Raw genomic sequence first — 25,315 nt, 5'->3', positions numbered from 1 at the left:
TACGACAGTTACTACAGTCCTCTGTAAAACAAGGTGGAGGATCTATCTTGGTTCAGGGTTGCATTTCAGCCAGTGGTGTTGGATCTTGTCAAGGATGAAATTTTCATCACAGCAAAGTGCAGATTGTGATCCACCACGACCAATGATCCCAAACATACTGCCAATACGGTGAAAGCATACCTGGATACAAAAACACACAATGGAGCACTGAGTCAGGAATTTACGTCCCCAGAACCTGGACTTTATAGAAGCAGTGTGTCAGTGCGCCCCAGGGCAGCTGTGGCTACAATGTAGCTTGCTATCGCCAGTGTGTGAATGTGCGTGTGAATGGGTGAATGACTGAATGTAGTGTAAAGCGCTTTGGGGTCCTATGGACTAGAAAAGCGCTATACAAATGCAGGCCATTTACCATTTACCATCATCTTGGCAGAGAACGGCACAAACGGAAACTCTGAGGGTTAATGAAGCAGTCCTTCCACAAGAGGACCAAATAAATAAGACAAATGGAGCTGATGCTGACCCTTAGAAGGATATAATCAAGGGATTATTTGTCGTACTCCGCACATTCCTCAAGTCTGACCTCGGCGAAGTAGCAGAGGGCAAAAGATGGCTGCAGCACAATGATTCACACTTGTGCAAACAAACTGTTAATGTTTCTGCATCTTCATCAAAGTCAAAGTGCACAAAGCCATTGTAGTTGACCTAAACCAGGTATATAGCTGTCAGTGGGTAATTGGTTGAACAGGGTTTATATCCTATTGGGTAAGGCAAGGCAAGGCAAGTTTATTTGTATAGCACAATTCAACAACAAGGTGATTCAAAGTGCTTTACAGAGACAATACATTTAAGAGTGGGAGTTGCCAAAGTCAGTGCATTAAGTGTCACACCTCCAAAAGTACAAAATGACAAAATACAGCAAGTACAACCACAATTCCAAAAGTTTGTATACTGTGTGAAATATGGGGGGGAAAAAAAACCTGGAATGCGATGATTTGCAGATCTCACAAAACCACATTTTATTCTCAACAGAACACAGAAAATATAAAACGAGAATATTGTTTTATTTCTAAGAAATAAACTTCAAATTTCAAAATAAGCTACCTTTTTTTTTTTTTTTTTTACAAAATAGTATAAAAATGTCTCAGTGTAAAGATTTTTCTATGCCCTATTGTGAATACAACAATCAGTTGCCCTCCAATTTTATTTACATTTTACATAGTATCCCAGCACTTTTGGAATTGGGGTTGTATAAACATCTGCCCAGTGTGACAAATTTAGATATTTGTTTTAAGGCTGCAAAGTGTTTAGAGTATAAATCCCAGATGTCTCTTTATGGAGCAGTGACTTGCGGTGACATGAAGAAGGTAACTGCTTTTTAATAATACAGTCTGTGAATAATGCTATCCAATATTATGATCTATGTTTTTTATACATTTTTCAGTCTGCATGTCTTAAAAGTTGCACAGGGGCATCTCAAAGTAGATGTTGTGCAGCTGCAGTTGATAAAGATGTAATGGAGGACTTGCCCAGTATGTGGTTGCATAAGTACCTGGTATTTGACAATTAGAACACTGTGCACAGTGGCCATGGCAAAACAAACAACCATGCAGACTGGTTAGACAGCCATGTGAAGGTATTTCTGCATACAGCGGAAAATGCTGAAAAACTCAGTTACTTTTGGTGCTCTCGGGTGGCGCTTCATTAATAACAGAAGTGAAATTTTGATGTCAGTGTCAACTTTAATCTTACAGGAGATTTTGAATGATTGATTGTCAGACTGTTTTATTTCAAACATGTACAGTTATCTGAAATAGCAACAAAATACATTGTAAATAGAAAAAAGTAAAGAAAATAAAATTGCCACAAATATCAATACACAACACAATGTACATGTTTAAAAAGGAGTACGATGATCCGAATCTTTTAAATCTATTTCATTAGATATGAACTCAACACAGGATAAAAAAAACAAAGGCAAAAATAATAATAGGATTTATTATTAGTTATATAATATTTATATTAGTTATTGTGTGTAGGCTTGTAAGAATAAAACTGTTTTAAGCTCGCTTTTGAATTTAGCTGTAACTGACCTCAGGTCAGCTGGCAGCTTGTTGTGAAGAACAGGATCAAAGTAAGAAAGTCAAGACACTTAGATTTAATTCAAGGAAGGAGTTAAAAGATCTGCCCCTGATGACCTGAGAGGTCTGACTGGGTAAAGATACCGAGATGCACTGGGATTTTATCAACTATAATAAAAGGATTTTAAAAGGTAAGTCTGTATTAAACTGGGAACCAGTGAAGTGGCTTTGTCAGTTTTAAGACATTGTATTTGTACCATTTTAAATGAGATCTAAACATTGAATATATTATGTGAAATTCATTGCTTTCTGTTTTTATATTGAGTTCACACAGTATTTCCACGCTTTTTTTGTTGAATGAAATTGAATGAAATAAAATAAAATAAACAAAGCAGGTTAAAATAGTACAGGATAAAACACTGGAACCCTTTAAACCTGAACCATGGACTAATTACCAGAAAATTATATTTTTTTAAACTAAAGTACTTATTGAACCCAATGGCATTTTAAAAAAAGGAAATTAAATCACAATTTGCATATATGAGTAGTACAGGTCTTAAAAACTCATGTATCAAGTATGAGTACCTTGCAAGTGAGTAACAAGTTAAAGTTGTAGACATAATACAGGTTTGAACTCGGATAATTCACATACTTGAGGTCCGGGGTTTACACTGTGGGTGCCCTTCCCCCGCCCCGGGCCGCTGCCAGTCATCTGTGCCCTATCATGGCGGCCCCGTGCGGGACGGGATCCAGAGGAGGGACCGGAGGGAGGAGCAGCCTGGAATGATGACGTAGGATTGGAATGAGGGAGTGAATTTTCCGGGTCAGAAACAGGACGGGAGAGGAAATTAACTCCAGGACGAGACGAAAAAAAAAGAAAAAAACCACACGAGAATGCCGCCCTCCTTTACACTGAGATGTAGCCCGTGTGTTTAACGCTTAAGAGGGGGCTTTAAAAAAGGCGGACGTTGGACGAGGAACCGAGTGGAGAGAAAAAACAGGTGTCTGCAAACTACAAAGTGAACCTACGACGGGGACTGGAGCACCCATGTTACTCGCGACCTGCGGAACGTTAGCTCGGTAACGTTACAGCGGCTGACTTACAGCGGGAGTTTCGGTGTTTACTTGCCTGCGAGTTTCGCCTCGCTTGTGTTTGTCGGTGGCTGTCCCGCCATAGCAATCTGTTGCATCTTCCACCATCTCCTCCTCCCCGCTGCTTCTTTTATCGCACGGGTACGAGATTTATTTCCACCTTCCCCGTGATGTTTAACTGTATACCCCTGTGGCGGTGCAACCGTCATGTCGAGACGATCGATAAACGCCACTGCTCCCTGCTCTATGTGCCCGATGAGATTTTTCGCTACGGACGGAGTTTGGAGGAGCTGTTGCTGGATGCCAACCAACTCCGAGACTTGCCCAAGGTAAGGAGAAAGCAGCTTCCGCTCGTTTAAATTAAATGGCAGGTAACTGAGCTGATCTGGCACCCCGTCTAGGTGGGATCCGGGCACGAAAATTACACAAGATCAGTAAAGTGAGACACCGTAAGGGTGGAAATTTCCCCCAAAGATACACATTTACACCGCAGGGTAGCTAGAATTATGATTCACAATCTTAAAACTTAAGCTCTCAAATATTCATCGCGCTGATACTACTATCTGAACTGCTGAACCTGTTTGGGCAGGTTATGATGACCTTTGTGTTTGTGCTTTTTCCTTACATGTAGTATCTTTCTGCATGACAGAGAGCCATACATGCAGATGATGTAGCTTATGTATATTTTCCCCTGGGAGTATAGAGTTAAACAGCACTGCTGCTCCAGGCTGATATTTATCCATGAGTATGGATGTCAATTTTTAATTAAGAGAAATGCAGTCATCATTTATGTGGATGTGGTTGCCAAGCAGGAAGAGGCATTCACTTCTTTAAACGAAACAGCTGTTTTTGCTCTTCTCTAATGCAAATGCTGAATGGCCTTGGATATATGTTGGCGAATGAAGCAACCTGTCTGCTGATAAAAGCACTGAGACCTCTATAAAAATTCCAGCGAGGAGATCATAATTTTCCGTCTGTGGCAATAAGGTAGCTTGTAATAAAACCAGGAATAGACAATAGATAAATGATAGGACAATCAACACTGTAAGTGGGTATTGTACTATGACTACTAGTCAAGAGACACTGCATGTACAATGAATTGTTTTAGGGCTATCTGATAGCACAACTTGGCAGCACTAACTAACATAAACGGGTACTTTGACATTAAAAATAGCAATCTTTGCTGTGGGTTGGTCATGATCATGGCTGATGCTTCATCTGCTGCTAATACAAATTTGAAAAAAAAAAATAGCCCTATCACAAGCTTGATATCACAATTTTGCAGAGACCAAGGGGATGCTGTCAGATTACTTTTCCAAAAAAAAGGAAGCAGAATTGAGAAACAATCATGCTGAGACCACACATCCACAAAGTTTTACTAATATGTACGTGAATGTAATCACTCAAGTGAGTCACTAATGGATTGTCTTGAAAAGTTCTGTAAAGCCAAACTGCTTTTCCCCCTGACATTAGATATTATGACTAAAGTCCTGGTCCTTCATCCTTTAAGAGCAACCACGTATTTTGATTGCAGGCTTCTCAGTGTGACTTACACTCTTGGTGAAGTTGGGATACACAATCCTAGTCTGTTTACATGTGACCTTAGAGATCTGGATTACTACTCAGAAGATTTACATGTTTTTTCCCAAGCGCATGAATGGGTCATGTAGACTTTTCTGGCTGAAGATACCTCGCCTGACATTAGTATTCTCTTTAGCAGAAAAGTTGGTTTTTAGAAGGTGCCCTTGGTTCAGCTCTGAGTACATTTTAAGGTGGAGAAATTGTTACTCGTTCATGCTGTAACCTAGGAGTAGTAATTCATTGGGTTTACAGCTGTTCCTGACAAGCAAGACCTTCCTGAAGTCACGGTGGGTCAGATGGAAAGCTTTGGTTCTGGAGGGCAGTTTTCTGCTCAACCTTTCTTCCTTGTGTCAAAAAGCTGAGATGTAGCCATTTTTAAAGCTGATGAACGTTATCTAAACAGGATGTACAGTGATTTGGTCTGCAGTTTTCAGAGAGCCACGCAGGAAAGAAAAGACCACAGAAAGAATATTTTTGGGTCTGGCATGAGCATAGAAACGTGATGGAACAGAGATAATGTGAGCAACCTCCCATGGCTGTGCCACACTGCTTACTTTGTCCATCGAAGAAAGCACAGGAACAGGTATTCTGTCTGAAAACAAAGACTGCATTATGTGTTTTGTTGTTGCTTCACTAGAGCAATTGTGTGTTCTAGCATTTTCTAATGAAGTCATAATGAATCAATGACCTGAATTGTAAAGTACAGACTGATAAAGCCCCAAACAAATGCACAAAAAAGAGAAAGGGGAAAAAAAAAAATCCCCAACACTTGACAGACTGGATATTTGCACCAGACAGGATGCAGTTAGCAGGTGTAATCTCACTGTGACGGTGGAGACAGAACTGTGTGACATTTAAGCTATTTCTACACTTAGTTCACAAATATTTTAAGCATGTTTAGGGGATGGAGGGGTTGCATCATTTGCGTGGTGACAACTGAAAGTGTTGTCATCAATGCTTGCCAAGAGAACCCAAGAAACGCTCGACTGGGCAAACTGTTGTATCCGTCCAGTCCAGTGCGCACCTCGCAATCTCATTACATTTGCCTCGGAGGTGGCTAACTGATCGCACTGAAGCCTCCCCAATGTTATCATTGTATTGACAATGGCATTACAGAGCCTTGACAGTAACGTATTTCAAGTCGCTTTTACACAGCAGGCAGATAAAAACATGCACGAGGCAGTTTTAATAGCAAGATACAACGGCAAAGGTGTGTTTTTACTGTGACAAGATGGGGCAAGTTGAGCAGATGGTTTCATAGTTTTACCAAGACAGATCAGCTGACTAAGTCAAGGAACCTGAAGCGTGGGTTTGTGTGAGTAGGGTTAATAGTTAGGCCCTGCTTCTCTCTTTGTTGTTTTAATTGTTTTCTGTGTTATTTGTTGCCCAGGTACACGACTAAGTTGGCAAACTGTAACTCATGACTGTCTGTGTATTCAAAGTTCCCTTTGAGCAGCTGGCTCTTAGAGTACACACATCAGGCTGGCTGGTAAACAGCATTCAAATGAACAAACTGCCTGCAGAGACAGAATAGGAATGCAAGACTAGCTGGCTGTTGAAATGCACTTGCCTGTTTATCCAGTTTAAAAATGAATGCAGTTTCCAGCATACTGAGCTTCACTGAAACTGTAAGACACAGAGGTAGCGGTGACTCTGTTAAAGGTCTTTGAATGTTTTTGTTCTTTACCTGTGTAAGCATCAGTTTGTAATATCGGACACAAAACCGAGACTATCAAGCCACATGTAAAAAAACAAACAAAAAGCATTTAGTAGAGTAGAAACTATGATGACAGCCGTTGATATGAAAAGCTAAGAGCGGTCGATCTGGCCTTTACTGGGAAATTAAAATAACAGTTTTGCAGTTTAACAAGAAAGTTGAGGACAATGCTGCCCTGATGGGTAGCTGAAAATGAACCTGCGAGGACACGTACAGGAGAAGCCAGAATACTTGATGACTTTCAGGCTACTGTTAAATCCGAATAAATGAAAGCAGATCGATTAATAAGTCAGTCAACTTTTAGTCCAGTGAAAATTGGTTCTTGTTTTTGATCACTGTGAATCTGTCACAGTAGCATGGTTCACATGTTTTTTTACTGTACATAATCAGCAGATTGAGTGACAATGTGAAAATAGGCACTAGTTTTTGGCCTCTGTAACCTTTTGGAGATCTGGTGTGCATTCGTTCAGAAAATACAGACACGGTGACTGTGGTGATGGAAGGAAGAAGCAATATCCGGTCTGAGACAGGAAGCTGCAGGGTTTATGACCCGAGTTAAGTGGTAAAGAAAGTTGTGCTCTGAGTATCCTGTGATCTACAGGAAGAACTGTCATAAAGGTAGTGCAGTTGTTGGCTGTCTGACATGCGGTTGAGACGGTTTTAACTCTCGCCTATGCTGCGATATATAATACTATAGCCTACTTTGCAGTGAATTAGACTCCACAACACATTTGACACTCATGTCTTTCACTTAAGCTTCTGTGCTTATAGGATTGTGCCTGGCAGTCAGTTTTGCTAAGTGTGTCAACATGTAATAGTTAAGTTAGTTTAATGCAGTCTGTTGTTTGTATGGACTAGACTAAAATAAACAAAGGTATTGTAAAGCAATTGTGTGATTATGTTTCCCAATTGCAGTCATTTTACCACAAAATCCCTTCAGACTGCTGCTTATGTTCTAACTAGCGCTGCTGAAGGTGAACCTGAGGATTCAAACGTCGGTTTGGACTGCATGAGAATGGTTAATGTTTTCTTGACTTGCCCTGTTTTGGTTTTTTGCGTTTCATACATGGGTGATTGTTTGGGGCGGAGCGTGAAAAAACCAACAGGAAGAACAGGTTTGTTGTCAGGGTTTCAGTTAATGCAGGACTCTGTCACAGTTAAAATAAAAGGTGGTAACAACACTGGTACCGGCTTTGCATTGCTCCCTTTTAACTCTGATTGTCTTTATTGTTAAAAGGATTTCCATGAAGCTGTATCTGTTTTGTCCTTAGCTGTTCTGAATCCTTGACATTGAACCTGTATGTCCTTCCCGTGTCGATTGTTGTGTCATAAAAGTTACACAGGAGGAAGTCGGATAGAGAAAAACACACGCTATAATTGAGTTTAAAAAATGTTTTTTTCCAAACGTGTTAAACTTTCAGTTAGTTTCCTGGTTGGAAACATGACAAATCTCCAGGTGTCCACTTGTAATATAGGAACTGGCTTGGCAGAAAAAAAAATTCACCCACACAAATGTGTTTTTTAGTGAAAGTGAAAAGAAGGGATTTAGGATGCAAAAGATCAGACATATATTGGACATCAGCTTTGTTTGTGTGTTGAAAAGACAGATTAAGAGGTGTTTAAATGTCCTTAAGAGCTTGGAATAACATGTGCATTTTGCAACAGGGTGGAGTTTGACTTTTGGACTCGTGGGTTTTATTTATTGTGCACGGATTATTACAGTGTGATCTGTATCTGGATTTGGTCTGTAGATAATGAGCAACACATTTACACCTCACTGACAGTAACTCAGATCAGATCTGCTGCTGATTTGGCAGCTCAATAACATTATCATTGTATTTGGTGCTGCCTATGGTTACAGCTTTTTATATTGCTTATCCACATAGATAGCATCTGTAGTCTTTATGCAGTTTAAAGGTGGTGGTGTTTAACTTTGAGGAAGTGGCACAATTTATTAAGTATTAGTCAGGAATCATTAAAGCTGGTAATGTGCTGGACAGGTAAGTTTAACTTGGTAATCATAAGCTGCAGGCATTGCAAACAAAGGGGAACAACTGTCTAGTTTCCTCTAAACTGCAAAGACAAATTTTTCCCATAGCCTGCAGGGTTTCTCTTCAAATAAGAGAATTGTTATCCTAAATGTTTTGTTAATGAAATGAGTAGCCAAAAAGTTTGTACTAAGCAGCTGCAGTAAGAATTCATGTAGTTTTCAGTGGATTACAATTGTGAGGCATTTTTACATTGAAGTTCAAATACAGCGAACCTAATGTGTTTGGAACAAACCGGACATGCAGCTCAAAAGAGAAGAAGTGGTTGGTTGATTTAAATGATATGTACAAAGTGGATGAAACCCTCCTGGCCTCTTGGCACACCTTTAACTCACAAAGCCCAGGGGGGAAGATCAAGAGTTATTTAGTTCATGCCAAAACATTAAGAGACCCCCCCCCCCCCCCCCCCCCCCCCCCCACACACACACACACACACACACACACACACACATTCAAGGCTCTGCCTGTTCTTGTTATGGCTGTCAAGTATGTGCCTGTGATAATTGATTTTTGCATTGTAAAGAAGTGTGCTGGCTGGATCTTTCTTTCTTTTTTGACCTCATGTCTAATATCATAGTCTGAAGGACACAAAAAAGATCGGAGGGGCCTGTGGTGAACGTAGCCTGTCGGTATTTTCTATTTTGCTTTAACTGTTTTAAGGTAATCAGTGTTTTAATAGTTGTTTATTTTATTTCTTTTGTTAATTCATATTGTGTTTGGAGTTTTTATTTCCATTCAGTTTAGGACCAGCTAATTCATTACTTTCAGTATTTGTTTTAGTCTTTTGAATTATTTATGTGAATGGATGGTATTTGTTAGGGGTGAGTTGATATTACAGTGCAAACAGGCTTACAGTCACACAGACATCCCAAGTTTCAATAAACGTCTGTACCAAAGCAGACCTGCACCAGAAAGCAAAGTTAACAAACCCGGAGTCTGATCCTGAACTTCTGAGCTCGGACTCTGCTTTTAGTATGATCACCCTGAGTTAAACAGCGCGGGGGAAATTTTTAAAATGGAGCTCAAGGATTGACTGTTTGCAGGTAAATAAACATCAGAGCCTCCATTTTACTCCTGTGAAACTGTAAATGTGACTGTATGTCAGTGGGGACCACAATGTTTATCTTTAAAATACAAGAAAAAGAGTTATATAATTTATTTCACCTCCGGTTTTTTGGTGCAGCTCCCGTTTTGCTGCTAATTTCACCTAATGACAGCTAGCAACCACTCGCCAACCCGCTGGGGATTACACATTTTTCCTTAGTGACCGGACTTTGCCAAGGGTAGGCTGACTGGTCTCTAGGCTTGCGTGACCAGGATTGCGTTACATCATCTTCAACAAAATTCCTACTATGACAGGAATTTATCCAACATGGTGACAGGTCACAGCATGAAAAATGGCTCCTTATCAGTGTTTACGTGTCTGAAGTTTCATATAGGTTTGTATTATCTACACAGCGAATAACACATAGTCGATTGTATGAATGTGTTTGTACACCACTTTGCATTTAATCTTTAGTTATTATTAATCTCTGGCTCTCTGCAGTGTCTTCTGTGCTGTCTTCCTCTCCTCATCCCCAGCCGATCATGGCAGGTGGCTGCCCCTCCCTGAGCCTAAGTGGTTGGTTGATTGCTGGGGTTTTCTCTGTATTATTGTAGCATGTTTACCATACAGTATTAAGCACATTGAGGGGACTATTGTTGTGATTTGGCACTATATAAATAAAACCTAACTGAACCGAATTGAATGAGGAAATAAAAACAGTGGGTCAGACAAATGCATCGGGAGGAGTTCAAAAGAGTTGTAGTTTAAGTTAATACTCTTTCTGGAAAGTCTACAGTTCTCTTGCCAAAACTCAAAGTTTAAGCTAAACCTGCTCTCTGGAGCAGACCTCAGGCAGGTTGTGTTGACAAATGTGACTAAAGTCACTAAAACATAGGCTTTTAAGTTATTTTCATTTTAATTTGATTCAGTTTTGTTACTTTTTCTGTGTCAGGGAATGTTTCTACTATGTAACAAATTTCTAACAATGAAACAATTATTTTTCATTAAGTTGGACTAAAATAATAGTGTAAATAATTTTTTTTTACAGTAGCAAGTTGATGGAAGAGTCATAATGAGCAGCACATATTTTTCATTGTATTTGAGTTCTCCCTCTTTACAAGACTTTTTCTGAGTGGTTGCTAGTAGCCGTTTTGTTTTCGTTCAAGTTTCTTGTCATGTGCTGCTTACTTTTCAAACACCTCAGCTTAAGTAGACACATGACAAACAATAAGCAGACATTTTGATGTGTCATACTAGAGAAAACACAGATGTTAATACCATTAACCTCCTAAGACCTGAACTCTTTCATTGCATGAATTTTTATTTTTTCTTTGCTATTTGGGTTGATTGGGACCTAAAGAATGTAAAAACAAAGAATTACCAGTTTGTTTGTTTGTTTTTTAAACCTAATTTTTGTTTTTGAGAAAAATGAGATCCACATATGAGGACATTCATTTCAAATTTTGATTGAACAGTGGCAGTATAATGTTCTCGTAAGTGGATATCAGGCCCTTATAGAGAAAAATTAAGTATTTTGGTGTAGATGTCTACATATGTGGACACCAGGTCCTAGGAGGTTAACGTTGGCTCTATTCTGTGTCCCAGTAAGCCCCGACAGTGAACCACCATAACAACCCAAAGTTCTAGAAACCGCTAAATATGTTCAGCTTTCTTCATTTTATTATTTACAGCTGTGACACAACCCTGGCAAAGGTCTGTAAAGTTGTTTGTGATAGGAGAGCCGTATATTTATCATGACAGACTTAAGTCATCAAATATTTCAAGACACAGAAAACTACTTGATGTTAAGCGTGGGGGACAGGGATAGTGGCTTTTGTGTGAGTTTCTGCAGTACAAAATCAAACATGTGAAAGATCAGAATAACAGATTTTAAAGGATTTAACAATTGCGTTCTTGAAAATAAAACCTCCTTCAGTATTCAGTTTTTCCTTCCTACAGTTGCGTAGTTCGTCCTTATAGTGATCATCTGATTGTTGAGGTTTTCTCTCTATTGGGGTTGAGGTTTTCTCTTTATCTTACAGCAATTGAGGAATGAAGGCAACATTTGTTGTGATTTGGCACTATACAAATTGAACGGAAGTAAAAATGCATTTAGTCTCTTGTTGTGACATTGTGGCAAAAGTAGCCATCTTCCAAAAATAAAAAGCTCTCTGACTGTTTTTGTTTCTATTAATTTTGTAATCCAGTGTCGTACAGTTTAATCATCACTTATTATTCATCTCTGGCTCTCTTCCACAACATGTTTTTTGTTCTGTCCTCCTCCCCTCACCCCAACCGGTTACGGCAGATGGCCGCCCTTACCTGAAGGTGGTTCTGCTAGAGGTTTCTTCCTGTTAAAAGGGAGTTTTTCCTTCCCGCTGTCGCCAAAGTGCTTGGTCATAGGGGCCATATGATTTTGTTTTCTCTATTGTATTATTAAAGGGTCAACCTTACAATATAAAGCGCATTGACGCAACTGTTGATGTGATTTGGCACTGTATAAATAAATAGAACTGACATGAATTGAATTCATACAAGAATGAATCTTTGACCAGGTTGTGTAATTTGAATGTTAAATATCTTGAAGCCTATTAATAAATCGATGTTTTCCTCCCTTCCATCTTTCAGCAATTTTTCCAGCTGGCGAAACTTAGAAAACTTGGCCTGAGTGACAATGAGATCCACACAATTCCATCTGAAATAGCCAACTTAATGCAGCTGGTAGAACTGGATGTCTCTCGAAATGGTAAGCAGAGTAAACACTGGTATATCACATGGCTAAACCACAAAATAACAACACAAGTAAACATGTTCAGAGACGTTTCATCTGTCACTGCTAGAACAGGTTTTTACACAGAAGAGCTCAGAAAAAGAATTGCACTCACATATTTAATTGCCATTACAAAAACTAATGCCACAAACAAATTTAAAGATTAATTGACTTATTCTTTTTGATACACTGGTGAGGTTCCTTCTGTAACAGAGCAAGCCTTTCTCAGCTGTAGCTGTAAAGACCTCTTAAGTTCAGAGACAGCTTAAACAGCTTTGTTCTACATAAAAACACTTATTATTTCACTTATGTACTTTTCTTTTTTTTTTTAAGTTGGCACATTTTAAGACCCAATTGCAGTCAATGAGCAGTGTTATAATTAACATATTTTCTCTTGTTCAGATATTTTGGGCATTCCAGAGAGCATTTCAAACTGCAAAGCTCTCCAAGTGGCTGATTTCAGTGGAAATCCATTAACAAAGTAAGAATTTGACATACTTTAAAAAACTTTACCTGTGATTATTTTTAATACTTTTACAACAGTCTGCATTCAAGGCTTTTCAAATGGTACATTTCATATGTGTTTATTTTTATATGAAATATATATATATATATATATATATATATATATATATAAAATTTCATTTTCTGCATTGTGTGGTGTTAACCTCTCTGCTGTTAGTAACATTAGTAATATTTATATACCTGGCAGATTGCATATTTCCCATACTCTGCTTTTCCAGATCATGTCTAATTTGCACCTCAGCAGGGGCACAAAGCCACACAAGTTTAGGAAGTAATAGTGACGCTTTGGTGTTCAATACTGTTAAAGTACACACACACACACACACACACACACACACACACACACAGAACACTACTTTCCAGAGTAGTAACCTAATTTCCCACTCTTCATTCTACATCAGCCCTATTTTAACAGGTTAATAGTAACACCCCAGGGATGACTGGACTGTGGACTGTGGCTTTACAGGAATGTGACATCATTTGGTTATCAGTCATAAATTCAATGGAGCAATAAAGCCCAAACTGGTGTGTGTATATTTTGGATATGCATACACATAATAACACCTAAGCTTAAGGTTGCATATGGTCTTTTGTTTAATATAAAAAGAGCCAATCTGAGGGCAGAGATGATAAGCAGCAAACACAGATAATGGCATCAGGGTCATCAATGCTAAACAATACTGTCTGAATGATTGAAATGTCTGGATCAAATTATACTGTTAATTCTCATGGATTCACTTTGTGTCTTGTTGTTTGTTCATCCAGGTTACCTGAAAGCTTCACGGAGCTGAGGAATTTAACCTGCCTTTCCATCAATGACATTTCATTGCAAGTGCTTCCAGAAAATATTGGAAAGTAAGTGATTTAGCACAAGTATGTAAAAGTTAAAGTATATAGATTTTATCATGAAATCTGAAGTGTGTCTAATGGTAACATACTCTGTTAAGGATGAACCTGAATCTTTCTAAGCCCACTGAGGGTTCGATGCACTGGTAGACTGATGTTTATCCAGTTTAAGGGAGACTAGTGTTTGATAATATCTCACCTGCCTCCCTTTGCATTTTCAAGTCACATACCTTGCTTTAGTCTTTGTGATCTTGCCAGAAAGGAATTTGATAATTACTGTAACAAAAGGCACATATTTCTGTTGTTTTAATGGCAACTTCAATTATGGGGTTTGTCAGTTACTCTGCTCAAACAAAGCACTTAGCATAAGCAACAACATTTTTACTTTAAAACACACAAAGCTCCAAAGTATTCCTTTAGGGTGCCACTTCTCTGCGTGATAACTTTGTCTAGTGGCAAATTGTTGAGGTTGGCCTCCTACACAGCTAATTAACACACAGTATGTTCCTTCTGGAAAGCATTTCAAAATCTGTGATGCTCCCAGGTCATTATTCTACCTCCCACTGTTCAAAGGTTACACAGTAAACACCATTAGAAACATAGAAGCAGGTTTCATTTTCAATATCTCCTTTTGCTGTCATTTCGCCTTCTTCAGAATCTCCTCCATCTCACCGTATCTCACAGGCGAACATACCAACCACATTACTCCTTACCAACTCATCAGTTAGCGTCTTTTGCCTTTGTTCATAAAAGGCAAAAATGCTTGTTTGGAGATGGCATATAATCCAGAGTAGTTAAAGGCATGCCTGTCAACATTCTCAGTCCCGTGGGGTCCCCTTTTAAACATTGAGATCAGTTCTAATTGAATTTAATAACAAAGCTATTTGCTTTCAGGTCAGAGTGCCACAGGAGATATTTTAGTAGAGGTTTGGTATTTTAAGGTAAACTGAATTGGAGGCCTGACAGGGATAGGATTATTCCAGATGTGTGAAGCTGTTTGACTGTTTTTCTCAAGAACGGTTCTCTGCCAGGTTTTCATTTTGCATCTCGCTCTGGGTCTCAAAAAAAAAAAAAAACAGACAAGAAAAAAACTTTCCAAATTCCAGGTGGCGCTGTGGTGTCTTCATGCAATTAGTTATTCCTTTAAGATAAAGAAGATGAATGCTCATATGGTGATGGTCTTGGGTCAAAGCCTGCTAGGAGTAACTCTTAAAGCTCCTTTGTGAACTGAGCGGCTTCTGTCATATTCCAGGTCTGCTTATAACACACAATGCCTATGCAGCAACCCAGAAGCTTTTCAAGTGATCAACAAACCGAGTCTTTGTCAATACAGTTCATATTGAGGTGTCAAACTTGTTTTTGAGGGTATAGGGGAGGCAATCAGATGTCATCTTTATGGGAAAAAAGTTAAGAATTGTGATTGCACAAACTCTTAGGATTGCCTCTCCCCCCTCTTTCTGCCTCATGGTACGGCATGTTCCGCACATATGTCCAATATTTTATCTCGCTTAACACAATGGCTTAAGGCCTGCTCTCTGTCAAAAGGAGAAGGTAATGAAAACCATAGCGCAGCTGGAACAGGATGCCTTGGTTTTTTAGAAGTAGATAAGATAAATGTCCAAGGGGTTACACGGCAGCAGCGGTTTATCTTGTGAGATGGGAGTGTTTGCTGATGTGAAATGGCACGCACAGAAATCAGAGAGTTGAGCAGTAAGGTGGCGTGTTTTAAATCGAATCTCAGACACAGTGTGCTGGAATTGGGAAGATTTTCTTTTGTCTTTTTAATATCTGGTTTTAGTGATCTGCTGCGGTGGAAGCAAGGTGAATGAAAACTAGCAGCAGTATTGGAGCTTTGCATAAATTAATTTATTTGCTGCTGTGTCTGTAGTTTTCCACAGTGAAATTGCTAACGTGCAAGGAATGCCGGCTTGGCGTTTCAGTCAAGGGTGTGCTGTAAAAGGCGTCGTCTTCTTGGTCCATCACTAATAACACACAAAGTCTAACCTATTTAGAGTTACTTCTCGTAAACAACATAGACTTTGTACTGTTCTAGACGGCTACTGTTATAAAATCCTGTATCAGCTAGGTGCATGTATAGCACAAAGGCATACATGAATGGCCAGATGACAACCCTGTCCTTTGGTCTGCGATGTCTCTGTTTTTTTGCTCTTCATTTAAAGTATGCAGACGTTGTTTATCCTGCTGCAATTTTACAGCCTCGATAAGATGGACACACCTCCAAACTACTTCCTGTTTTCAGATGTCTGATTGCAAAAAGACTGTCTGTGGCCATTTTTAACTGTCATTTAAACTCATTGTTTTAAAAACACTCAGAGTAACATGTAATCATCTTTCTTTTTTACCTGTCATTGCAGCCTCACCAATTTGGTATCACTAGAACTCAGAGAAAATATATTGCAATTCCTACCAGAGTGAGTACTCATTGCTTTATGTGGATATGCATGCGTTCTTAAGCATTTTTCTATTTTTTTTTTTTAACTTGTCTTGCACGTGTCATCCACAGGTCATTATCACAGCTTCATAAACTTGAAGAACTCGACCTAGGCAACAATGAACTCTACTCTTTGGTGAGGTTTTTTTGTTTTAACCCAGAAGAATGCCAAAAACACAACTTTTCTCTTTGCCTCGTTCTTGTCATGTCCGAGCAGATTAGCATCCCTCGAGAACAGCTTTCACCTCTTATCGTGCAGATGGGAGGATGGCCATCTGTTTTCAGCTTTGGTTTTAAGTTGTAATCTTATGTGAGAGGTTTAACTCCGATGGTGAATGAGGTACTGGCAGATCATGCAAGGATGAGCTGCCAAGAATTGTCTAATGGAGATTGTGTTTAGAAATTTGAATGGGCTCTTTGCTATTTTGCCAAAAAGCAGCATAACAGGTGCAGTCATATTAAAGCAAGCAGCATTGTATCGGAGGGAAACTCATGTTCAGTTTAAAGCAAATAACTGAGATGGCTTTTTCTGCTTTGTCCCTTTTTTGTCTCTTTCTCTTTTATATTTTCCTGGCTCTTATGGTTCCTGCATTTCTTCCTCCCACGCAGCCTAAGTCAATAGGCCACCTTGTCAGTTTGAAGGACTTGTGGCTGGATGGAAACCACTTGACAGAAATACCTGCAGTAAGCTAATCATGCATTTCATGTCTATGTTTTACAGTCTGTTCCAGTCTTACTGCTAATCATAAAACCACTGTCATTTGCATACTGTTACATATATAAAGTTTAGAAAAAGACTGTCTCTGTTCCTACTCCTTGATCAGGTTTGCCGTTGTATTATTTTAACATACACAAGTTTTTGCTGTGAATCTTAGGAACTGGGCAACATCAAAAGCCTGCTGTGTCTGGATGTATCAGAAAACAAACTGGAGAAACTTCCAGAGGAGATGGGAGGCCTGGTGTCACTCACTGACCTGCTAGTATCTCAGAACAACATTGATTCTCTACCAGAAAGCATTGGTATGCATATGAATTTGTCAGCATGATTGTAATAAATCTGAAACATAATATGTGGTTCACAAATGTTCTTGGGTCTCTTATGTTTTTAAATGTATAATAATAAAACACAATTAGCCATGACTTATGATCCACCAGAGGTGTGTTAAAGCGAGCAGAGAAATCATCTTTGCCTGTCGTCGTATTCTTGGTGTGTTTGAGATGTTTCTGACCTTAAACCTTTTGGGCAGTAGGTGTGTCACCAACAGCCAATAACAACTGTAGGTCTAACTCTAACCCTGTCTGTTTGACAAAGGTGGGGCTGAGCTACACACACACGCAGAGCAGGATGAAGGGTGACTTTTGTCCGCATTTATACCAGTTGCCTTAGAGCAGCGGTCCCCAATCTCCGGGCTGGTCCTTGAGTCGTTTGGAACCAGGCCGCGAGAGTTGAGGCTCAGATGTGAAATTTATGGTTATCAGGATTTTTATTGTTAACTCTGTTTCCCTGGGTCTTTTCCCACGTTGTAGTTGTGTGTCTTATTTTGAAAGAAATATTTACACGTTACCATAGCGACCAGAGAGAATTAAGGGGAAGAGAGGAAGATGTTACTCTCAATGTTGTTGGCGCATTTCAGGAGGACGCTGCTAATAAAGTTACACAATTACACAGTACATTCACCTTTATTATTATATTTACCAAAAATACCACAGTTTTTGTCTTGGTCGTATTATTTTATTTTGTTGTATTTATCCGCGACACCTTAAAGGCCACTCCGTGAAAATATTGTCTGACATTAAACCGGTCCGTGGTGCAAAAAAGGTTGGGGACTGCTGGATTAGAACATGACTATCATGAAGATACAGATAAATATGCAAACACCAAGATTGATGTTGATATAAATGCCTCAGTTGACTGACTGCCTTTCAATGCTTACAGGGTTTATATTGTTTAATGTATATCATGTTCAACATATGTATATATTTTCTCTCTCTGTAGGAAAACTACGAAAACTTTCTATACTGAAAGTTGATCAGAATCAACTGGCGTATCTTCCAGAGAGCATTGGCAACTGTGAAAGTCTTACTGAACTTGTGCTCACAGAGAACCAGCTACAGGTTTGTTTGGGGTCTTTTTCAGCTTCATGCATCCTCTTTAAAAACAGATTAATGAGCTCATGGTCTAATGGAAAAATGGCTACAGCCAAGGTTATTGTACAAATGTTTAAACTAAGTATTTACCAATAAATATACACTTAGTGGTCACTTCATTACGTACACCTTGCTAGTACCAGAACTGTCTTAATTCTTCATGGTATAGATTCAACAAGGTACTGGAAACATGTGCCATTGAGATTTTGGTCCATATTGACATGGTGGCATCACACAGTTGCTGCTGAATTTTCAGCTGCACGTCCATAATGAGACTCTCCCGTTCCACCACATCCTAAAGATGCTGTATTGGATTAAGATGTGGAGACTGCGAAAGTCATTTGTCATCAGCCTGAATAAGGCAGGGTGGACTTGTGCTTGTGCTGACAGCCTTAGTTTGCTGTTCTTAGCTGTATGGAGCGGCACCTGGTGTGGTCTTCTGCCGCTGTAGCTCATCTGCTTTGAGGTTCAACCTCAGATGCACTTCTGTATACCTTGTAACGAGTGGTTATTTGAGTTTGTGTTGCCTTCTTAACAGCTTGAAGCAGTCTGACCATTCTCTGTAATCCATAGACATTGGTATGTGGGAAATTCCCAATGGATCTGCAGTTTCTGAAATACAGCCATGCCACCTTCAAAATCACTAAAATGATCTTTCTTCCTTATTCTGATTATTATGCCTGAATGCATAAACCAGATTTAAGATATTTTTTTCTTTGGAGACATGAAGGAGATGGACAAACTGATTACAGTTAGGCTTCTCAGGATGCACACCCTGCACACAGTGGAAGCAACCAGTGAAACAGAAAGTATTGTACACATCATCACCACTGATAAGTCGGCCTGTTTTTATGTTGTTGTTTTGTGTGTAAATGACATGACAACGTGGGCAACACAGTGCATGAAAGCACTACATGGATAATTTGACTTTATTGTCCTTGTTTTATGGATAAATTGATAAGTTGCTTAGTATTGAGAGAAATAAATATTTCTATTTAATGTAAAACCGAGCAGACGCTGATGTTTCCTCTAATTTTTGTTTTGGTTTATAATTACAGAGCTTGCCGAGGAGTATTGGAAAGTTAAAGCGACTGTTTCACCTGAACTGTGACAGAAACCAGCTACTGTCGTTACCCAAGGAGGTAAGCGTCTTTTATGCCACCTGACAATGCTGGCGTTTTAAGAGCAAGCTGGCAAACTGCTTATTCAAGTTTATAGCCGCACTGAAGCACTTCCTTTCTTTGCTGGTAAGTGACACAGATATGGATCTCTTGGGCCTTTGCTGTTACTGGTTTTGTCACTTGTTTGCACAGGTTAGAGTGGAAATTGAAACCGAATCTGTTTTGTACACAATGATGTAATGTGGTTAAGCCAGACTGCCATTATTGTAATATGATGCTTTTCTGCAACTGTTATGAGGGAGTTAAAGCTCAAACCGAGGTTCATTCACATTTGACTGGACAATGCTCTTGCTTGTGGTGCTCTCTCATTTCATTTTTACTGCTCGGCCCCCCGGTTTGTTCAGCTTCAGCTCTGTCTCAGTGTGTCCTTTGTGTTTGCATGCGACATTCTTCTCTAACCTCTTGTCTGCGTAAGTGAAGGCTCGCTTGGTTTAAAGCTTCATCTGAAAGGCTTCTTGAAATGTTGGACAATGCCCCTGTGTCTAAATGATGCAAAGCCTGCAGTGTTTGGGGAAAAATAACAGTAGGCACACTTGGCCTAGATAATGAATCCATGGTATCACTGTTTTGCATTGCATGACATGTCTAACAGGGACAGTGTTACTGTGGCGTGTGTATTGATTTGAGCTTTGCTCAGCTACTTGATCACTGGCTAGGGCTGGACAATTAATCAGATTTTATTTTCAATTAGGATGTTGGCTTCAGTCGAATATAAACACAAGGTGATCGATAATTATTGTGTCACGTTGTGTTTCGTCGTCATGTTCTTGTTTTGCACCGGATTGTGTGTGTGTGTGTGAATAGCTCCACCATTGGCCCAGTTGTATTAACTTTATTGACTCTATTAATTGATTATTAGGTGCACAACCCTTTCTCCTGGATCTGCTTGGATGGAAACCAGCACATTTGGTTGTTTTTGCTTATTCTTGCTCACACATACGCAAGTAGCTCAGTAAATTTGAAAGTTTCTTACTCTTCTTGCGTGTAATTGCTTTTAGCACCTTTAGCCATTTACTTTACCCTGCATCTTTTAGCCCGATTGGTTCTAACCTGTACTGGTTAGTCTGTGCTGATAAATATATTGTAGCTGGAGTTCAGCCGGCACATTGTTTTCTCTGGCTACCAGGCCTAATTGTTCCTAATTTTAGGCCACTCTGCCACATCTTATTGACATGTAATTGTTCTTCCATCAAGATCACTAAACTGGGGACAAAGTTTCCAAATGCTGGCAAAAGATCTATCGTGCTTTTTATTACTGTGGCATTGTTGAAAAACATCAGATGTGCATTTAGACTGGATTCATAAAGCTATTAAGACAAACTTGTATTGGCAGTCTTGTGTGCGTGTGTTTACTTATGATTAACCATTTTAACTTTGAAGTGCCGGCAGCCTAATCACGTTGTTGTTGTGTCTCCTGTTATTAAGATTGGCGGCTGCAGTAGTCTGAATGTCTTCTGCGTACGAGAGAACAGGCTGACGAGGATACCGTCAGAGCTGTCGCAAGCCACAGAGCTGCACGTGCTTGACGTGTCTGGGAACCGGTAGGTTCATTTATCTCGAGCTGGCAAAGTCAGATTGTTAGTTTATTCCATCTCGATTAAAAAAACAAAACAAAAACAAAAAACATTTCATAATAAGTAGCAAAAACATGGTTTGTGTTTCATTTTTATGATGCTGTTTTATAATTAAATACTTGGTTTCGGCCTGCTAATCCCTGAAGATCATCCTGATATTTTGACCATGTTATTCAGTTAGTCAGAGGTTGTTTTGACCTTTATTTCCCTGCCTGTACCTGTATAGCTCCCAGCTTTGTCTAGAATGAAAGCTGCAGATATCTGCAGCTTGAGTCACACAAAGACACGTTCACCTCTGTGTCTGGAGAGTGTTTTCCCTCCTCCACATAAATAAAACAACTGCCATGTACCTCATCCAAATGTGACACCTTTACTAATTCACACTGTGCCCACAGCAGTGTGTATGTTTTGGAAATAATAACCAGGAGGTATCTTGGAGGTGGGGAGGTTGTGTGGGCAGTGATTTATTTCCTGTTTATTTTTCAGGCTCACCCACCTACCGCTTTCTCTGACGACGCTACAGCTGAAGGCCTTATGGCTGTCAGAAAACCAGTCGCAGCCGCTCCTCACCTTTCAGACTGATCAGGACCCTAAGTCAGGCGAGAAGGTGCTTACCTGCGTGCTGCTCCCTCAACAGCCAAGTGATGACAAAGGTAATGTTATTCATCGAGTATAAGCCTGAGATAATTATGGAGGTTTGAGTGTAGAGAAAAACATTTTTCTCACTGGTTGATTGAAATCACTCTGCTTCTTTGCATGTGAGAACTTTGTGTGAATAAACATAGAAGTGGATCAGCGTCTCCGTGCTCTTAAAGTGATGGGCTTCGTCCAGAGTGAAATAACTCTGTGCTCGCTCTGAGACATTTTTAGTAATGTTCATCGTTAAGTCTTGTACAGTCTCCTGCAGTTTTCGTGACATTATCACATGATCTGCTCGGAGGAGCACAGTGTGTTCTGCAGCCTCTGATCCCTTCCTGCAGTATCTGTCGATTATAAGGTCCTGTAAGGGATCACAGCGCCTATAACAGGTCAGGCCCTCTCTTGTCCCTTGAGGCCCTCTTTCAATATGTTTTTCAGAAATGTTGTGGATTGGACAGCTAAAGAGGCTTAAAAGCGCCTGGCTTGCTGCCATTAAAAGCTCACAAACTGGGTACAGACATGCTGCTGACGGCTGGCTCTATCGCTGCCTGATACAGCAGATTATTGTAATTTTTTCTTTTTTTTTTGTCCTGTCATTGACAGATTTTCACACAGATTTGTAAATATTTGTGATATGCTTGCTGATCACTTTATTTTTCATGTTGTTTTCTGCCAGCAAAAATAATTAGCAAATTCATCCATCCGTTGATTTTGAGAAGTGCTGCATGTCTCCTGTCAGAGAAATGCAGCTATAAAGCTGGCGGAAGTGGGGAAAGTGAGGCTGAGGTTGGGGGCAGGGAAGATTGTGTTGCTGTAAGCCTGTGACTAAGCTCAGATTTGAAATGGTGATCTGACAGTTTCAGGCTCACTCATTAGCACTGGACAGCTTTTATTTCTTGTGTTTGCAGATTGCAAACATTGCAGAAGTAATCGTAGCCATACTGATTTTGATCTATTGACATGTTTGCTTTTAGCTTGTACTAACATTTTTATGTGAATTCCAGTAATATTAAATATGCTGTTTGTTTTAAAAACAACCCCAGGCTCTGATAATCTTGCTCGCTGCGGAGGTATGGAGAGCCTGGTGAATGACATTGCTAACGAAACATGGGACAACAACGCCGTGAACAGGACCAGCGTCATTCACTTCGTAGATGGAGATGATGTCGACGATGACGACGATCCGGTGAGTCCATAGGCTGCATATAAAAGATGGATGCAATCTTAGAACTCCCATTTTTAAAGCAAGATTTGAACATTTGAGCACAATTTAATTATTTAGCAAGCTTTACCAAGAAGCAAGCTTGGTTAGCTTAGTTTCCATAGATTTTAATGGGTATATGTCCTCATCTGTATTAAATATGCCATAAATAAGGTTATGGGGATTGCCTCAAGCGGCTTTTTCAGGAACTCTGATCGTTTTATATCCACAGCCTTGGGGTAGGACAGTCATGCTAAAGTGCTACAAATTACTGCAAATAATAATAATAATAATGTTTTTTGGGATATTATTTTGACAAATCATGAATGCAAGGCACGTGCATCGAGCATCACAGTCTGCTGTCATGTAAACATTGTTCTTCAGCTCTCTCCAAGGCAATTTAAGCAGATTTTAAAAAGCATCCCACTAATTAGATTCTGTTTCATCTACACAGGGAACACTACTTCGGCGGGCCACGCCTCACCCCGACCAGCTGAAAAGTATGAAGAGAGCAGCAGAGAACCTCCGCAACGACATGAATGCCGCCAAAGGGCTGGACTCCAACAAAAATGAGGTCAATAACGCTGCGGACAGCGTGACCACGTCTGTGTGACCTTTACTTCAGAAATGTCTTTTACCTCCTGTGTCTCGCCGTGTTGTCCTGCACAACCCAGTTACCCCTTTTCTCCTTTACCTACAAACCCTGGTGTGGCCTACCCCTCCTGTGATTAAACCCTAGGGCGCCTGTAACCTTACTCTATCTCCAGTCCTGTGTAAATCCCACTCAGTCTACCAGGGCTGCTGTGCCTTCAATTTTTAAAAAAATTATTGTCCACAGGAATTTTCTGCACAGAGAGACTCCTTTTAAAAGACATTTTAGAGATTTATTACTTTTTTAAATGGCTCATTTTAAGAATATAATTTAGGTAGTTGCACTATTATAAGTCTTTATCAATGTGGTCAAACCTTTTAAATGTATTATTATATATATGTTCTATATATTTTTTAAAACACTGGGTGAATACTTCTTTTTACCTTTTGGGCAAACAAACCAGGATTTTTTTTTTTTTTTTTGGACCTACTGATTAAGGATTATTGTACATACTCTTGTGAATATTGATACTTTTATACTTTTTGGCAGCTCAGATGTAAATAAAATGTATAGCAAATTTCTTAATCATTTGCAATTTCAAAACTTTTTTTCCCCTTTTGCAAACGTGGTACATTTGTCTTTCTTTGTTTTTCTTGGTTTAAATCAAAGCAATGAACAAAACACAGTCACTTATGTCTTATTCAACCAATATAACTGTGATCGGATGAGTGGATGGCCTTGGATCCTCATATTAATCTATGAAACATCTAGACCCATAATTTTGGAAATAAATAGATTAATTTAGTTTGGATTTAAGTACTGCACACTAAATTTGAATTACGCATCTGCAATGTAACTATGCAGAAGTAAAAATGCTATCTTATTATAATATGTGCTGTGCTTCACTGCTTTGCAATCTTTTTCAAATAGATGCCAAAAACAGATGTATTTTTCTTTGTCTTTAACAAAGAGTACTGTCAAGAATAATCATTGGAAGTTTGAGGTTTTTACCACAGTGTCGGCATTCTTTACAAATGTAGTTGATAAAGTTCCTTTTCAATACACTTTTCAGCTTTGCTCAAATCCTGTTCTTGAGATGGTACACGATCAGCTGTATCATTTTGTTTTTAAACTGAAAAAAGTGGACCAGGGAAATTGGTTCAAATGTTGGTTTTAATGTTTTTAGCTGTTTTCTGATCAAACTGCACAAAACAGATCTCAAATAGGTGGTGAGCCTGGGGATTTGGATGACTTTCTAACCACTGATCAATAAAATGAGTGCAACACTAAACGATATGTTTGTTTTTCCTTTAATTTCATTAGTCACCCTGTATAATTCAGATTACAATTTAATATTTTCTTCTTTTTTTTTTTTTTAATTGAAATACATTTGGTGGGATCCATCTCCCTGTCTGAAAATAATATATTTTCAAAGTAAGCTTAGAGTGGACCCGTCTCATTCTTGGCCCTTTCACGCTTGTTCTGTCTGTCCGGAAGTGCATGATATTTCTGTAATGCTTTGCAGGCATGACTTGTTTATCCTGCATGTGCTGCATGTTGTTTTGCTGCTGGCATGCTTCCACTTCAATGCATATATGTTTTAAAACGTTTAAGGGAATGCTGAATCATCATGTAACACAAAGTCAGGTAAACTTGGGGGGATATCAGCCTGTCTAGTTTATACACTAGTCTAAGATTTATAAACTACTTTGAATCCATTTCATACTTTGGTTCAAATGAAAGTGACGTCAGATGACCTGGAGAGGCAACAAGAATATAACCCCCATTAGGTAATGTCTTTGTAGGTGGTGGCCACAGATCATTTC

At 39.3% G+C, this 25,315-nt stretch overlaps 1 protein-coding gene across 1 annotated transcript; it reads left to right on the top strand.

Annotated features, from left to right (window-relative positions):
- Positions 1 to 2,642: 2,642 nt before the first annotated feature.
- On the top strand, positions 2,643 to 24,780 carry LOC309720343 (leucine-rich repeat-containing protein 1-like). The gene is made up of 14 exons (XM_082557182.1): positions 2,643 to 3,499; positions 12,190 to 12,307; positions 12,734 to 12,812; positions 13,622 to 13,711; positions 16,078 to 16,134; positions 16,227 to 16,290; positions 16,764 to 16,838; positions 17,030 to 17,174; positions 18,151 to 18,269; positions 19,361 to 19,444; positions 20,909 to 21,024; positions 21,544 to 21,710; positions 22,740 to 22,882; positions 23,352 to 24,780. Exons 1-14 carry the CDS (start codon positions 3,341 to 3,343, stop codon positions 23,508 to 23,510), a joined length of 1,575 nt encoding a protein of 524 aa, XP_082413308.1. The 5' UTR covers positions 2,643 to 3,340; the 3' UTR covers positions 23,511 to 24,780.
- The last annotated feature ends 535 nt before the right edge of the window (positions 24,781 to 25,315 follow it).

The sequence above is a fragment of the Aulonocara stuartgranti genome (assembly GCF_965226115.1).
Source record: "Aulonocara stuartgranti genome assembly, chromosome: 13".
NCBI lineage: Eukaryota > Metazoa > Chordata > Actinopteri > Cichliformes > Cichlidae > Aulonocara > Aulonocara stuartgranti.
Note: the sequence above shows the minus strand (reverse complement) of the source record. Positions and strands in the feature narration are given on the sequence as shown.